The sequence below is a fragment of the Episyrphus balteatus genome, chromosome 1 (assembly GCF_945859705.1).
Source record: "Episyrphus balteatus chromosome 1, idEpiBalt1.1, whole genome shotgun sequence".
Classification (NCBI taxonomy): domain Eukaryota; kingdom Metazoa; phylum Arthropoda; class Insecta; order Diptera; family Syrphidae; genus Episyrphus; species Episyrphus balteatus.
This window is the reverse complement of record NC_079134.1, coordinates 121,949,676-121,967,392: the sequence shown is the minus strand read 5'-3', so window position 1 is coordinate 121,967,392 and position 17,717 is coordinate 121,949,676. Positions and strand designations below refer to the sequence as shown.

The 17,717-nt window shown below is 32.1% G+C and overlaps 2 protein-coding genes across 2 annotated transcripts; both read right to left on the bottom strand.

Moving 5' to 3' along the window:
* Positions 1-220: 220 nt before the first annotated feature.
* Positions 221-5,199, bottom strand: LOC129921073 (uncharacterized). The gene is made up of 3 exons (XM_056002719.1): positions 5,122-5,199; positions 454-777; positions 221-386 (listed from the first exon to the last, which is right to left on the bottom strand). The coding sequence occupies exons 1-3, from the start codon at positions 5,148-5,150 to the stop codon at positions 221-223; spliced, it is 519 nt and encodes a 172-aa protein (XP_055858694.1). The 5' UTR covers positions 5,151-5,199.
* A 1,541-nt stretch (positions 5,200-6,740) lies between these two features.
* On the bottom strand, positions 6,741-16,836 carry LOC129906424 (WD repeat-containing protein 35). The gene is made up of 15 exons (XM_055982198.1): positions 16,705-16,836; positions 16,523-16,634; positions 16,175-16,465; positions 15,968-16,113; positions 12,040-12,199; positions 11,597-11,958; positions 11,357-11,537; positions 9,419-9,522; positions 9,078-9,352; positions 8,396-9,013; positions 8,189-8,332; positions 7,970-8,130; positions 7,300-7,905; positions 7,073-7,241; positions 6,741-7,008 (listed from the first exon to the last, which is right to left on the bottom strand). Exons 1-15 carry the CDS (start codon positions 16,726-16,728, stop codon positions 6,819-6,821), a joined length of 3,543 nt encoding a protein of 1,180 aa, XP_055838173.1. The 5' UTR covers positions 16,729-16,836; the 3' UTR covers positions 6,741-6,818.
* Between the last annotated feature and the right edge of the window lie 881 nt (positions 16,837-17,717).

The following is a 17,717-nucleotide window of genomic DNA, read 5'->3' as shown; positions in this document are numbered from 1 at the left end:
CGACTGAAGCCCTTAACAAAAGATTTCATACTGCCTCCCTGAAAAGTCTACAAGAATCAAGTAGCCATTACATGATGTTAATGGTCAGAAAGTGTGTGTGTATTTCTCAAGCAACAAAAAATTGTTTCGAAAATAATGTTACACATACACCACAGTGACCGTTAAAATTGATAAGATATGTTATTTTGTGTTCAATTATTTCTTTCAATTTACATTATATTTAATCCTTATGCACTAAAAATACAGTTACAACAATTGTATACGTTGCTCGTTCATAAATAAATTTTGTAAAATTATCACAATTAGAGTCCATCAAAAAGTTCATCTTTATGCTTATTCCTTGGTTTTGTTTTTCTATCAATGACAAAATGCACACAATACGATGCCTAAAAATTAAAAAAAAAAAAATATTTAGTTAAAATAACTCAAACGTTGATTGAGTACTAAACTAACCTCTTATAACGTAGTTCCTTTATTCGATCTCTTATTTCTGATGCTAAATTTTCAGCCAAACTTACAGCTCGCCAAGAATCATACGTACGACTTAACCGATCCCAAAGTAAACGTTCTTCGATTATTGATTCAATAAGTTTATACACTTTCTCCATGGAGAAATTATTTTGTAAAAATTTTATGTCCATTCGAGGATGGACATCTTCTGCACCATCATTGTCTGTGGATTCATCTTTGGCTTTGAAAAGTGACTTCCTCCTGTTTGCGACCGTTTCATTGAGAATTGCATTCATACGATTTGTTGTTCGAACAGAAGCTGTTATGCTGAAAGTATAAAATTTAAACATACGATTCAGTTTTGTCAGAAATACACTGCCGCTCATCTGAATAGGTTCACATTTTAGTTCATCTTACTTTTAGTCTGTCTTGGTACTTATTGCAATTTCACATCTTTTTTTTATATGTAACGAGAGAACATCTTTATGCGCTTAGTTTAGGAGAAAAAAAAATTGTCTTAGGGCCTACCGTTCTTCTCACACGGTAGCTAGACCAAATCTATTCATAAAAACAAGCATATTTTTTGGCTCATCTGAATAGGTTCAAAAGAAGAAATGTTAATAAACGATGAGTTGCATGGGTCAGTTGGACTCAAAATTGTGTCTGTCAATAAATCTGATTGTGTTTATCCTGTAAGGACAAAAACGAGTCGGGAAAAATCTTTAAGCGCGGAAAAAATTGGGAAAATAAAAGAAATCTTTGAATTAGGCCGAAATTAACGATGCATTTGGGACAAAAACAAACCACAAGTTAAATTTAGTATGCAGTTATTTGCGCAGTATCAAAAGGTATAGAAACAACATTAAAAGTCGAAGTTGCTCAGCCACAACATGGGACGATAGATGTGCAATGATCATAACAGCATGACTTCGCGCTAAAAATAAAGCTGAAAACCGGTATAAAATGCAGTTTAACGACTGCAAAACGGGTTGTCAGCACTGGTAAACATTTGAGAAGAACAAAACTTCGCAAAATTTACCACTTTAAAAACCATGAAAAGAAACTCGGCTCCAATATTAAAATCAAAATGTGTTTAAAATTGCAGATCGAAAGTTTTGTAGAAGGAAATAGCTTCGCACTTAATGACACTGCCTTCACAGTTATGCAGATACCTAAAAAAAAGGTTTCTCTCTACGAAGGTCATGAAAATAGGAATTTAGCCCTCAGGGCCCACTCAATTCATTTTTTTCCTTTGAAAAATCACCGGTTGCAAATCCGACTTTCACGACAGGTTTTTTTTTGTTTTATTGGAGGCGAGTTTCTTTTCGTGGTTTTTAAAGTGGTTAATTTTGCTGAGTTTTGTTCTTCTCAAATGTTTACCAGTGCTGACAACCCGTTTTGCAGTCGTTAAACTGCATTTTATACCGGTTTTCAGCTTTATTTTTAGCGCGAAGTCATGCTGTTCTGATCATTGCACATCTATCGTCCCATGGTGTGGCTGAGCAACTTCGACTTTTAATGTTGTTTCTATACCTTTTGATACTGCGCAAATAACTGCATACTAAATTTTAACTTGTGGTTTGTTTTTGTCCCAATGCATCGTTAATTTCGGCCTAATTCAAAGATTTCTTTTATTTTCCCCATTTTTTCCGCGCTTAAAGATTTTTCCCGACCCGTTTTTGTCCTTACAGGATAAACACAATCAGATTTATTGACAGACACAATTTTGAGTCCAACTGACCCATGCAACTCATCGTTTATTAACATTTCTTCTTTTGAACCTATTCAGATGAGCCAAAAAATATGCTTGTTTTTATGAATAGATTTGGTCTAGCTACCGTGTGAGAAGAACGGTAGGCCCTAAGACAATTTTTTTTTCTCCTAAACTAAGCGCATAAAGATGTTCTCTCGTTACATATAAAAAAAAGATGTGAAATTGCAATAAGTACCAAGACAGACTAAAAGTAAGATGAACTAAAATGTGAACCTATTCAGATGAGCGGCAGTGTATGTAGAGTTTAAACAATCAGCTCTATCGAGGTGGAAACAACCTACTCGCATATCGGAACTCATTGCAAGTATTAAGTATTGGTTAAGAAACAAAAGAAATGAAAATGTGTTAAAAATCTCTTGTTCTTCTTCTTCCTTTTCTTGACACTAGTGATCCGCCTATGGGGTTCGCTGGGGGGTTAAAAATCTCTGATATGTGAAATGCCACATAACCACTTTTTTCAATTAAATCTTTTGAAGAAATTTTGTTAAAAATTGTATCAAAAACAAAAATATGGAAATGCTTTCGGTAACAGTTCGATAGAAAAAAATTAAAAAAATCGGGTGTCGGGGCACCCCAAAATGTTGTCGGAAATTCAACATATATTATTTTACACATTTCATTTATGAAGGCACTGATTACTATTCGATAACAAACCGAAAAATTTAAATACTCTCCATAAAAAAGCACAATTTTACTTGTTCTTTTGAACAAGTATTACTTTCGTGTCAAAAAAATAATTTGAGGTTTTAATCAAAACCAAGATTATGACAATGAACATATTTCCCCTTCCTAAACGGGTGGTCGGATTTTGTTCAAATTTGTAGTAGGTAGTAGGCACAAGGTACCTACTGATGATTGAAATTGAATTGTGAAAGTTTGTTTTTGCTAATAACGTACACGTATACCTCTCATACAATATTTTCGAGGCATTGCGATTTACTCAAAAACAGCTCCAACGATTTTGATAAAAAAAATTATTTGGCTTATAGGATCAGAATCCCAATTCCCGAAAATCCAAAATCTTAAAAAACTCAGAATCCCGAAAACTCAAGGTTTCAAAAATTCAAAGTTCCGAAAACCCAACATCCCCACAAACCAAAATCCCCAAAACCTATTCGTTCATTAGTGTTTTAATTTCCTTGTGAAAAATATCAAAACACTATTTAAATTTGCAAGGAAACTAAAACACTAATGAAGGTTTTTAGTATTTAAACATTGTCTATTGACGTTTTGACGAAGTTTGCAAAAAATTGCTTAAGCCGTTTTTGAGAAATCTAAAAAAAAAGTATATTACAAGTAATAGTAATCTAAAAAGTTCGTGCGACCCAGTCATGCATTTTATTTTATTTTGAAATGATAAAGGCAGGTATAGAGGCTGACATAAATTTTGTTTAATTTTTAAACTTGGTGAAAAAGTTTTTAAATATTATAAGAATTAAGAATCTAAAGAGTCTACAAAATTATCTTGAGTGAAAGGGTTTTTTTTAGAATATTATTATATTATTTATTATTGTCAATTTTTACTTGCGATATATAGGTACTAAATATCAAGTTATGCATTCGTACAAAAAAAAAGTTGAGATAACATTTTCCATGACATTACGATGGTAGACAATGCCAAAAAAAGTGGGTCCCGGAAGTCCGTCTGTCTGTCTGTCTATCTGTCAGTCTGTCTGTCTGTCTGTCTGTCTGTATATGAACCTACAGCCTAAACGGATATAACGATTTATGTCAAACTTGGTATGTAGCATTATTTGGCGACTCTCCAGAGGGGTTTTTGGAATTAATTTTTTTGGACCAAAAATAACGGTACTTGTCATATACCGATTTTAGTAAAATTGAAATATCTCGAAAACGGCTCTAATGATTCTGTTTAAAAAATTCAGATGTTAGTTTTAAGCTAAGGTCTATATTTCAATGAAACAATTTTTTTTTGAAAATCATTATTAACAGTACCTACCTGCCATAGAACCGTTTTTTTTTTTCAAATTCGAATATCTCCGAAACTTCTTATTCGATTGCAACGAAATTTTTTGTGAAAAAGCATTTATATAATTTAAATATAAACCAGAAATAAAACTTTCAAAAAAATAATTTTTGGATTTTTAAAAAAAATTTGAAAATTTTTTTTTGAAAAATCAAATTTTCGAAAACGGGACATTGAATTTTTTTGAAATTTTGTTTTTAGATGTTGATTAGTGATTTCTACAAAATTACATTTCAATTTAATTTTAAAACTTTTTTTCCAAAAAATTATTTATAAAAAAATGTTTTTTTTAAAAAAACGGCTCTAACGATTTTTTTTTCTAAAAATGCACGTTAATATATCAATCAAAACTGCATACTTGTTTTGGAGGGCAATTTAGTTTCAGATTTTATTTTATTTTTTTTTTTTTAACGAATTTTATTTTTTCTTTCCAAATTTCTATATAAAAAGTCTTAAAAATTTAAGCAACTTTAACTCCAAGAGCAAGTTCGTGCGACCCAGTCGTGCATTTTATTTTATTTAAATTTGGTTCGGACAAACATGCTGCTTGTGGATGTTCCAATTAATGAATACATTTAACCAAATTTTTTAATAATATTGCATTCCTTTTCTTTTTAAAATTAATTTTTTAATGTTTAATTCATTATCAACAATATCACTGATACATCCAATTTCATGAATCATGATGCTGAATTGAACCAGCTTAACGTTTTTTTAAATATCTTTTGATTTCTAAGCACTATAGTACACACTGTTTAGCGTTTGTATTAAATAAGATATTCATATTTTTAAATTTTATTTATAAAACATTTAAACCACAATCACAATGATATCTATTTGATATTATGCAACATTTAGCGATATTAAAACATCGTAAATTAAATCATAAAAAAAAAATATCTTCACATACCGTGTCTTCCAAATACTCCACGAACTCATATTTTTACTTGTTTTTTTTAACAATAATTACAAACAATTACACTTTTACCCAAAATGGAATTTTTATACCAAAACAAAAAAAAAGCGACCTGCTGGTGCCAATATCCGATTTGGAAATAAAGTTTCCAAGCTCCTTACGTGCAGTGAATAAAGGAATGAAACTTTATTCAATTCAAGTGGATCTCGTGTTGCATGTGTTGGAAAAAAGTAACCCAAAATATGCATTGCAAATAACATTCTTAAACAGCATTGATTTCTGGGCCATCAGGATAACATATGTACATGTGTTCATAATGTTTATATAGCTCTTCATATGCATTCAATGTGGTTAATGTGCAGTATGCTTACAAAGTCAGTTCGATAGTTTAACGATATAAAACTATTGATGAGCTATAACTGTTAACTGTTATAGAGCTCATAAATCACTCACATTCGGATCCGGTTCATGGTTTCCGGCAAATAAGAAACTATTAGCAAGGATATGGATTATCTTCGACGACGGCAAGCACAAAACTGATTTACTATTGCCAACTGAAACTGATGAAGGATAACACATGTAGGGCTGAACTGAAATTCCTTGTGAAACATTCGCCCATAGGACGTGCGTGTCAATCCTCATTTTAGCACGCTAGTCTTCAAACCTATAGAAGACAAGTCGGTGCGAAATGCATATTATAGGAATACATTCTTAATGTTCTTTGGGACATAAAATTTAGGCTGCTCGATGGTGATTTGATTGAATCAATAACATTTAGTTGTATTTATGAATAATGCAATTAAGTAAATTGATTTATTACTCATGTTCATATAAACATACTCAAACTGAACTGATTATAATATATGAGTATATACCGTTAGGAAGTCAGTTCAATTTAGCCTTGGAAATAAAGTGAATATTATTTAAGAGTTAAAAAGGAAATAAAAAAAATATTTGATTTTGAAGATTTTCCATTTCTAGAGATATAGTTTTTCCTCGTTTGGAATCATTCAGGGTTATATGCATAAGGTCAAAAAAAAACCATTTGATGGTTAATCTATTTCAATTAAAAAAAAAATACTTCTTACTTATGGTGACCAGTGCCTTAAGACGGCTACAGTAAGTTGTGGAACCAACAAGCTTTTCTAGCCAGCTCTATCCTTAACTATGTAGCAGTTTCCAGACGTCCATTATCGGACGTCACTATGTGCCGACTATGCTTGCCGATTGTTCTTCCAAAGATGACTTCTCTAGCTTGGCATTAAAATCACCCAAGACAATTTTAAAGTCATAGCTAGGCAGGTAAAGCTTAAGACATACTGATCCTGCTTCCAAATGTGCGCTGTTGGCGCCACACCAAGGGGAGGTGAGAATAGGAGCTGGTACACAGAGATGGTGGCAAAAACCAATGGTCGCTTATGTCCATTTAAATGCACAATATCCTATTGAACGTCGAAACCAAATACTACATAATATATTTTATAATACGGTTAGGAACTTTAGTCTTAAATAAATTTAAGATTTACTTAATTAAAAAAAGCTTTGTAGAATAGTATTTTACTTAATCCTTATTTAAGAAGTCTTAAATACTTTAATATATAGGATGAATACTTTTGAAAAAAAAAAAATAAGTTTTAAAATAAATAAATAATTTAATTTAAATAAGTAAATATATGTAGTAGCAAGAAAATTCAAACTTCAAGTCCACTTAAAGTAGTAAGATTGTGACACAACGGGCAAGTACGATGTCTGGTAATTTCCATTGGCGATGCACAATGATGACATCTTGAACACATCCATATGTTGGTTGGTTGAGTTATCGGTTTACCCGACGATATACATGCAGGAAAATGTGCACCACAATTCGAACATGATGGTAAACTGTAAACAAAAAATTGAATTAGTTAGTTTAAATAAATAAATAAAAAAAAACTTTGATACACACCAATCGGCAACAGGTGTTTGACAAGAATAACATTGCACCAAATCCAATTTATGATCAATGGGTTCATTTTTAGAAAAGATACTAACAGCTAATTCTTCATATTCTTGCTTACATTTTTCTGAAGCTAAATCTAACGATTCCAATTTTATAAATGCAATAGAACAAGTTGCTTTAAAAAGAAAGAGAATTTTAAATCTATTTAAATTTTATAATTTATGAGACCTTACCAAAAGAACGATCAGCACAACTAGCTAATGCCAATAAACTGTATATATCTTCAATATTTAAAACATCTTCATAGTCACGAAGTCTCAGTGCTGTTATCACTGCACTGTGAACAATTCCAAAACGCAATTGTCGCTGAGCCAATAGCATAAAATGATATGCTTCTGCACTGTGCCAAATGCGCCTCACTAAGTTCGACTCTTCGGTTGACATTTCGGCCAAAATATTTGTCCGATCAATACGAAGATTTGATCTTGCACTTAATGTTTTAAGATGCTCTTCGGCTAAAAGCCCCGCAAGTACGTAAAGCTTCTTAACTCTTAGCAAGTTCGCTTTCTTATTTACTTCCCTCTCGGCTAGTTTAGTCAAAAGATGGGCTGCGTCTAGATATCTTCCAGCTTTCTTTTGCAACTCAACAGCCTCGGGCAGACGTCCTTCTTGCAAAAGTTGTGCAGCGTGTTTAGATAGCAGCACGCCAATCTGAGGCATCTTATATTGCTGAGCAAGATCAACGGCTTGTCCCCACTGGCGAAGGTTAACACATGTGTTAACAGCCGATTTGTGATCTCCTAGTTTAAGGTATGCTACAACAGCTTCATTGCACATTCCTGTTGATATATATTAAAGAGAATAAATCAGCTGTTAAATGTTCATATTCTTTAGATATCTTACCAACAGAGGACATCATTTCAGCGATTTTAGATAACAAAGGACTTCTGTCTGGCAATTTGTCAATGCACAGTTTAAGTTCATCGAATTGTTCTAAATGATAGAGTGACTCCATAAGGCCCTCAATATGATGAGCTTTTTCATAATACTCTTTTGCACTTTCCCTATTAAACAAAATGTATGATTTAATTCTATTTCAGGAATTAATTTTTAAAAGCTTACCAAGAACGTAGATTTGCAAAATGGTTACCAATTTCCTTCCAAGCTGTTTCCATTTGTTGATCAGATATTCCTTGACCCATTCGATAAAGCTGTACAACTCTGAACCAATCGCATAATGTGGTTCGTAAGTCAATGGATAAATCTCTAATAACAAATAAGAATTATAGATCATTTGAGTTACTTTTTCAAAAAATTAAAAATAAATACCTTCTATCTGCATCCATATATAATTTCTCAGCTGCTTCAAATTCACCATAAAAAGCAGTCACTTCTGCTTTTTGAAGGGTTTCCGATGGTATATTTCTAAGCCTTTTAATCAATTGAATTCCTGGATAATTTGCACATCGAACAAATGCACTCTCAGCTGTATCCATATCGAGTTTTTTCAATGCTGCTTCGGCCAATAATCGCCAAAGTCTAGGATGTGGATTGTCTTCTATAAACTGTTTGGCATCTTCGATGCCAACATGTTGAAGCAAATCATCTGTATCACGCAGTGATTTTACTCGAAGCTGAACAATGTGATTTACAGGATTTTGAGTTTCACCACCGCTGATAATATCATCAAGTAGTACACTTGTTATTTCGAGATCTTCAAAACAACAAATGTAACCTGAGCAGGCAATTGGTTCTTCAGGATCATTTCCACGAAATACATACATTCGTGTCTTTTCCATCAATGCCAGGAGCAAAGGATTGTCCTTGGCCCAACAGATTGCCCATACATCTTTGCGTTCTACACGACTAAAATTTAATTGACCTTCTTTGTTGTCATCGAGATCTAATAAAGTCATAACACCACCGTGGTCAATGAGGGCTGCTCGACTAAAGAAAAAAAAGCAATCACAAACATAGTTAAGGAATTATAGAGAGGCACATTATGACTTACGTGGAATTACAATTAATTGCCATTTTATAAACATAGTGTTTAGTTTGATGCCTCGTTCGTAAGGCAACATTTGGAACACTATATTCATTGATAAGTCCAGAATTTCTTGAAACTAAAAGTAACTTTTCCGATATAGTTACAGCACAAATTGGATCTTCAATCTCATGTGATGGTTTTGTATTACTTAATTCTTTTGCATCAACACCGGTCGGTGTGTCGTCGATATGAAAGCGCTTTTCTTTTCTACCTTTTGCTCCTTGGATATTTGTTGAGCTCTGAAATTATTAATTTTTCTGTTAATATGATTAAATGTTTGAGGAAGTCTTAAATTCAAAAATTACCTTGGGTGTGTGATATTGCCACAGTAGAACTTCATCATTTGAAGCGATAACAACGTACGTGGAATTAATTGCAATATAGTTAGGTTTAACATCAGTATATTTAGCTGTAAAGGTATACAATTTATATAAAAGCGTCCTTAAATATATTTTTTACACCCAATGTATATGAATTAAACTGCATAGTAAAAAAAAAAATACTTTTCTCTCGACGTTTTGTAGGGGTTTTTGAACGGAGTAGGATGCTACTACACTTAGGAGCAAAAAAAATGGAATCAAATATATTCGTATATTAAAAACAAAAATTGCAATGGATAAAATATTTTTTCTTCACAGTCTCATGGTCTCATTTTAAACCTTGAACTTTTTACTTTGAATCGTTGGTAAAAACGGATTTTAAAGTTCTTAACTTTTGTTTCAAGTTTTTCAATTTTACCATTAACATTCATGTATGTCAATTACATCCTGATCAATTATCTTTTTTACAGAACGCAAAAATTGATTCTATTTTTTTTTTTTAGAATCAAAGGTAGCATCAGCAGTAGCCAAAATACTTAATGTACTACTTAGGCGTATTTAGAGAACATTTCCATACGGAGCGGCTTAGCCGACCTCTCGTCCTTAAAGGGTCTGGCTTTTTAGGTTGGGGGTTCCTGCTGCTGGAGGGTATTTCCATTGCAACGGGTGTGACACAGTTACTTAATTTTTTGTTCCTGGCTGGTTTACTATTTACTAAATAAGGTATTAAATAGCTTCAACACCTAATATATTTAGTTGTTAATATATGTTTAAAATAACATTTTTCCAACCGGTCTTTTAATGTCACAAACTCTTATGATTAGATGTAACGGGTGTGACGTTAGAAAATGGACTAAGTCGGCTTCGATGACATTTAGAAGCCGAATTGTAGATTATTGAATGAAAAGTCATGGATATCGTATTCAATATGAAAGCAGATTTAACTACGTTGCCAGTAAGCATATATTCAAAGAAATTAAGAAAAAAAATGTGGTTTTATAACAATACAAAAATGTAACGGGTGTAACATATTATTGTAACGGGTGTGACAGTTTAAGAAAAAATGTATTTTTAAAATATGTATATAAACAATAAAGAAAAAATCAATAACTTTAAACAATTTATTAGGTTTAGAATCTCAGTATTCATCAGAATAATTTGCTAAAGCAAATTATTCCAATTTTTGGTAAAAATGCGGGTCCACCATCAATATAGTCTATTCTAGGGTTTTTAAAATAATGCTTGATTTGAAAACTTTAGTATGTTAATTTTAATTGAGGTATATATAAACAAGTTAAACTTATATGAAATTATTAAAGTAAAGTAAAAAGCCATCATTTACTTTCTTATATTTTTACTTTCGTTTTTTGGCTACTGGTGGTAAACTTGATTGGAATTAACTTGATTGGATTAACTTTCTAGTTACGAACCAACTTCAAACCAAAACTTCCATATCTGAGAAGATCTAAATGTTGAGGACCTAATCAAACGAAAATTGGACAATGAATTTCGGATCTGGACGTGGAACGGCCCGACCTTAAACAGGCTACGTGCATTCGAATAATTAGTCGATACCCTGGAGAGTTTTCTCTCAAATAACCAAGGAAGTCCTGTACAAGACCTTAATCATACCAGTCCTGCTATATGGGGCGGGCAGACAAGAGCGGATGAACATTTTCTGGGTTGGTTTAAGAGGAAGATTCTTCTGATAGTGTTCGATACAGTATGAATTGGCGGAGAGTGGAGGAGAAGGAAACAGCGACGAGCTATACAGCCAGAAAGCTGAAAATTCAGCGGTTAAGCGGTTGGCTGGGTCTCTTGAAGCTTATGAACACCGACGCACCATCCCGTTGGCAGCGCCAGCGTGGCAAACAATACAATATACTCCTTATTTATTGTTTTCATTAATTTATCAATACTCACAGTCTACAGTGGTTCCAATAGAATTGCATAACAGAAGTTGATAGCATTTTTCTTCCGTCTTTCGTTCAACTCCAGTTAAATTTATGTCCCGTATATTTGCATTTAAACATTCAACTGCAATAACACAGTGTTCATTACAAGCAGCCATACACAATACAGGCTCAACTTCTTTTAAAAAACGCTAAAATAAAAGAATTACTTTAAATTAAGTGTTTTATTCTATGCATTTTATATAAGAACCTGATTCGAATTAGTATTCCAAAATGTAATCACATTCATAACAGACTCATGAACTGTATTAAGAAATACAGTAGTCTTTTCAAAATAACACCATATATAATCAGGTCGAATATTGGCGAAATAAATAAATGAATCAACTGCCATTGCAATTCGAAGCGATTGTCCTTCCCAAGCCATTGATGTTATTTGATTGCCTGGAACTTTTAGTGTTCGAAATAATTTTCCATATGGTGAATAGAATGAAACTTGGTTTCCTTCTTTCGAATTAGGATCAACTTTCATTCCACAAATAGCTAAAACAGTACCATCGTGATTCCATTGGGCATCAACGTTTTTCATTTCTGTATCAAATTTAACAGGTGCTTGAAAATATTAAAAAAAAAAAAAAAAAAAAAAAACAATATTAAAAAATACAAAAAAGACAAACAAATTGTAATGGTTACCATCATCGTTTTCATTTTTCATTAATTGCACTTTTCCTGTTTCATAGCATATAGCTAAGATAGGTCGATTTGGTGTAGCTTTTCCATTAAACCAACAAAGGTTTGCAATTTTGTAGATGCGGTTCGAACTCAGTAGGACACATTGGATATTAAGCTTCATCTATAAAAAAAGAGTAAAAAGAAAGTAATAATTTGAAAATTTATATTATGTGAACATATTCGGAATTAATTTTTTTGTTGGGGATAATGTTGGCATTTGAAAAGAATCTGTCCTGACAAAGATAAAAGATTTTTATCAAAACCACTAATTTTTTCATAAAGAAATCACTGAAGAATTTTTATATCTGAATTTTCATTTTCAAATGTGTATTCTGGGTTTTGTGAATAAATGAATCAAATATAATATACATAGTTTTCACAATGATTTCGCTTTTTCCATTCTTTGGTATAAAAAAGCGATTTTCCTTTTTTCATTAAAACATTCAACGAATTTTTTATTTATCTCAAACCACCTACCATTTCTAACGTAACATACAGTTTTTTGGTACAATTTTGTTTTTTTTCATGGAACGATGATTGGTTGCACATTGAAATACGACTCCCACATGCATGGAGCTTAGCTCACTAAAATAGTAGACTATGCAATGCAAGCCGTCCTTAAATTGAAAAATTGTAGGAGATATTTATTTATTTATTAGCTTAATACAAGCATAGAAACTTACAACTGTTGTTTACAATAAAAAAAAACTTAAAACTAGATGATAAAAATACTTAAGAACTAAGAATAATTTTAGGGTTGACAAATTAGGAAGGTTCTGGGGTTAAGAAAATATTGTAGAGAGAGGTTTTTAGAAAATGTTTGGAGGGGTGGAAATCAAAAGAGTTATCCACACTATTAGTAGCACGTAGCATGCGATTCATTGGTTCGTTACATCCATAATTTTTACGGTGATATTCAAGAACAAAAAGAGAAACAGATCTGAGATTTCTCGGGTTGGTATAAAGGGAGATTTTTTGCAAAAGAGCAGGATGAAAACAATGTCAGCAACTTTACGGCGTATATCAATGGGTTGTAAATCTATGAGTTTTAAACGATCAACATAAGGTAGGAGGTTAAATCTGTCAGGCCAGGAAAGACCACGGAGAGCAAATCGAAGAAATCTACGTTGAACTGCTTCTATACGAAAAGAATGAGATGCATAAAATGGGGACCATACCTGGCTAGCATATTCAAGAAGAGGTCTGACAAATGTTAGATAAAGGGTTTTTGTGACGTTGGGGTCAAAGAATTCTTTGGACCAACGTTTAACAAAACCGAGTGCGGAGTTTGCTCTATTTATAGAATAAGTGATGTGGGATCTGATTGTTAATATGAAAATCGCGATAGCGGAGTACACTACACAGTGTCATCATATCTAACAAGATTAATGCTCCAACAAAAGAAAGCTGAGCTATACAATGTACACAAAGTCAAGTATTTTATTTGATTTCTTGTATAAAAAAGAATTTTTAGAAAAAAAAAATTCAAAAATTGTAAGAGCCGTTTTTTTTTAAATAATTTTTTATAAATAAAAATTTTCTAACATTATTCAAAACAAAAAGTTGGTTTGCCATTTTGAAGAAATAATTCATTTAGACTTCAAAACGAGATATCGACATATATATCACTAACCCGTTTTCAAAGAATTGATTTTTCAAAAAAAAAAAAAAATTGAAATATTTTTTAAAAATCCGAAAATGTGTTTTTTGAAAATTTTCTAAAATTTTAATATAACAGTTACTTAAGCGCTTTTGTATACAAATTTTAGCTGAAATCGGGTTAGTCTTGTAAAAAATATTCACAAACAAAAAAAAAACAATTCTATGGCAGCTAGTTAGTAAAGGTTCAAAAAGTATTTTTTTAAGTTTTGGTCCTAAAAAAAACTCTCACTTTCCCCTCTAGGGAATCATCTTAAACTGTTAACTACTAATTTTGAAGAAAATCGCTTTATTAGTTTAGGGTGTAGCTCGAGTATACAGACGGACAGACTGACAGTCAAACAGAATTTCGGGACCCACTTTTTTGGCATTCTCCCCCATCGTAATTTCATGTTGATATCTCGAGTTCGATTTTTTTTTCGAATCCTAAACTTGCCCTATAGTTATATCGCAAGTAAAAAGGTGCATTTCATAAAAGAATATTTTTATTTTCTTAGAAAATGCCGTTAAGTTTGGTCCTAATAAATAATTCAATTTCCCCTCTAGGGAATCACTACGAAGTTTCAATTTTAATTCGTACTTTTATAATGTTTTTGCAATTTGAAATTGTGATTTAAGGAGCTACATCTACAACTAAAAGACTGTTTTCAGAAATGAATCATTTAGCAAGTTCAACTTACCGTTCGCGTACCCTAAAACCGGATTATCGGCCGACATCGGGTCAGACGACCGTCCGAGAAAGTTGTCCGAGTAGTTCCGACCCGATGTCGGCCGATAATTCGGTTTAAGTGTACGCGAACGGTTAGCTTCGTGAAGCCAGAACTGCGACCTCAAAATTTTTGAACCAAACTTGTCCATGTTTGTCCACCCAAAATTTTCATTAAATGAAAATTTTGGGTGGACAAACATGGACAAGTTTGGTTCAAATTTTGTCCACCCTCCAAAAATTCTTTTTTTTTATAGGAAGTCTGAAAAATCGTTTAAAACACTCAAATTTTGAGATAGACGTATAAAACCAAGTGCAATCGTTTGTCCACCCCCCGTTTAGGAGCAATTCAAAAAACAAATTTTGCACTGAAAAATTGAAATTCCCCTTAAATCCACAAAAATCAATTTATATCAAAAATACAAACTGCTGTCGTTTATCCACCTCGAGTTCTTTAAGTTTATCAAAAATCATCGTTTGTTCACCCTCTGCTTAGGAAATATTCCAAAAAGAATTATTTTATAGCAACTCTCAAAAAAATACGCATACACCACAGTGTACCGAAAAATCGCACCAAAAATTACGCATACACCACAGTGAAAATTTCAAAATCCTCAAAAATTATTTTTTTTTTTTCAAAAATTCAAACAGCAATCGTTTGTCCACCTCGAGAAATGGATACAAACAAAAATCATCGTTTGTTCGCCCTACGTTTAGGAGATATTCAAAAAACAAAATTTGCACTGAAAAATTCAAAGTCCCCTTAAATCCCCAAAAATTACTTTTTTTTTGAAAATTCAAATTTTTGTCGTTTGTCCACCTCGAGTTCTATACGTATACCAAAAAAAGGTCGTTTGTCCACCCTACGTTTAGGAGATATTCAAAAAACAAAATTTGCACTGAAAAATCGCACCATAAATTTTTTGAAGGGTGGACAAACGAAAATTTTGGGTGGACAAACATGTCCATGTTTGAGGTCGCAGTCCTAGTTTCACGAAGCTCGAACGGTTAGAGTTGACTATTAAAAAAAATACTCTCTTCATGTTCGAATTGTTTTTAGTTATGTCGTTTTCCAAAATTATGGGAGTGAATCACTCCTTTTTCGTGCAATTTTGGAATTTGTTCACGAAGAATTTGACAAGTGAAGTGTTTTGACGTTTGCTTTGCATGTTTTTGTAATACGAAATAATGAATAAAATAATAACACAATCTTTTAAATTCACTTTTAGTGATTTTTTACAATACTTTATTGATTTTTTTTGTAAATAAATATAATTTCCTTCACAAAAAAAAAGTTAAAACAACCACCCAACAATTTGACAAGCAGTCCATGAAGTCAAGTGTAGAAGTATTGGTAATCACTCCGTCACTCCTTCAAAATTTTGGGAGTGAAGAATTCACTCCAAAAATTCACTCCTTTTTCAATTTTGGAATTTGAAATCACTCCTTTTGGAGTGATTATATAGCTAGGAGTGTCACTCCTTGAATTTTGGAAAACGACATTAAGTGCACAACACAACTTACCGCAAAATTTCCTTGATTATCATAAAGATGACACTCGCCATTTGCCAAACTAAATAGCAAAAGTCTATTATCTGGACTCCATTGAACACCAGTTAAATGTGTATTCTTTAATTCCTTGCCCCATATTCGATTACCATCGACTGATCCTGAAGATTAATTAATTAATTATTTCATGATTAAAGCCTAAGATTCATATAACATTCATACCAACAATAATAGCTCCATCCTCATAAACAATACAAATTTTAGTTCCATCTGAAGTCCATGCCATTCCATTGACTGTCGATTTCTTACGATCATTTGTCATTTCTTCATACCACGATCCCTTATAGAGCATCCATACCATAATGACACCATCAACATCCGATGAAGTGAGCTTCTGTTGAGTGTCATTCCAAGTGACGACCTTAACTTCAGCTTTATGTCCATCTAAAGTCTGATTCATAGACAAATTGCTTACTGCTGCCAATCCACCTTTTGTTTGTCCATTTCCACTAGCTTAATTCATACAAATTCTAATATGACAAATAACATAGACGATGGATTTAAACTAACCTTGTTCTAATTTAAGAACTTTTAATAAGCCATCAGAACCAGCAATGGCGATGTAACCTTGTTCCTTGTTCCATGAAATACTATTTAACTGAACATTGTTGGGAATTGCAATCTTAAAAAAATGTGAGACCAACTTGGGATTTAATTAAAAGCTTTTGATTGATCGTTAGTTTTTTGTTTACCTTTTTACTTAAATAAACAAACATTATTGTGGTTATGTGTTAGCATATATTTTAATGTTTATTAAAAAATAATAAATTGTAAACAATTTTTTATTACAAAAATGATTTCTTGATGAATTTTTTTGTTTGTTTACATTTTTTGTTTCCTTGGATACGAATACGAAGAACGGAAGAAAAAGAATGAAGAAGGTATTTTCAAGCTGCCTTTAAATCAGCTTAATACAGTTTGAGATATACGTGGTTTGTGTATTGGATACATATAAACTCATTCAGTCTCAAACTGTTGTTTTAAGGTTTAAGAGCCTATGTAAATTCTAGATTTAAGGCCTTATCACAATTTGTTCATTCTTAGGGCTGGAAAATTAAAACAAATGATGCAGAAAGTTTATTTTTTGGCCTAAAAAACAATTTGTATGCTCTTTTTCACAAAACAATTGCGCTAGCCAGAAAAAAAATATTTTCACTTTTGTACTTTTTCAAAAAGTGGTGTATGTAGGCTTTATTTATAAATGTTTTTTTTTTATTATAAATTTTTTTAAAATTTTAATAGGGGTATTCACGATTCGATGCAAACCCAACTAACATTTTAGCTTCGGTTAAGGTATTACAAAAGCTACATTTCAGCTTCTTTTAAACTTTAGTAAGGTTGTTGGGCATGGAAAAAGGAGAACGTTATACAAATTTGACCCTCTATAAGGATCTTAAGCGAAGCTTTACCGAAGCTCTACCGAAGCTTTGAGATTGGACAGATAGCTTTGGAAGAGCTTGTATAGCTCTTTAATACATGTCTTATCGAAATTTAAAAAAAAAAACTACAAAAACAAAAAAGAATTCTTTTTAACTGGTTTTAAATCATGAATTTTATCTTTTGATCTGATATTATATATAACATTCCATTGCTATATATATATAATTTTAAAAGTATATAATTTTTTTTACCACACCCAAGAATCGAACTTCGTATCTGCTTGGTGGTAGTCCACCACTCTACCCACTCGGCCATCCTAGTATAT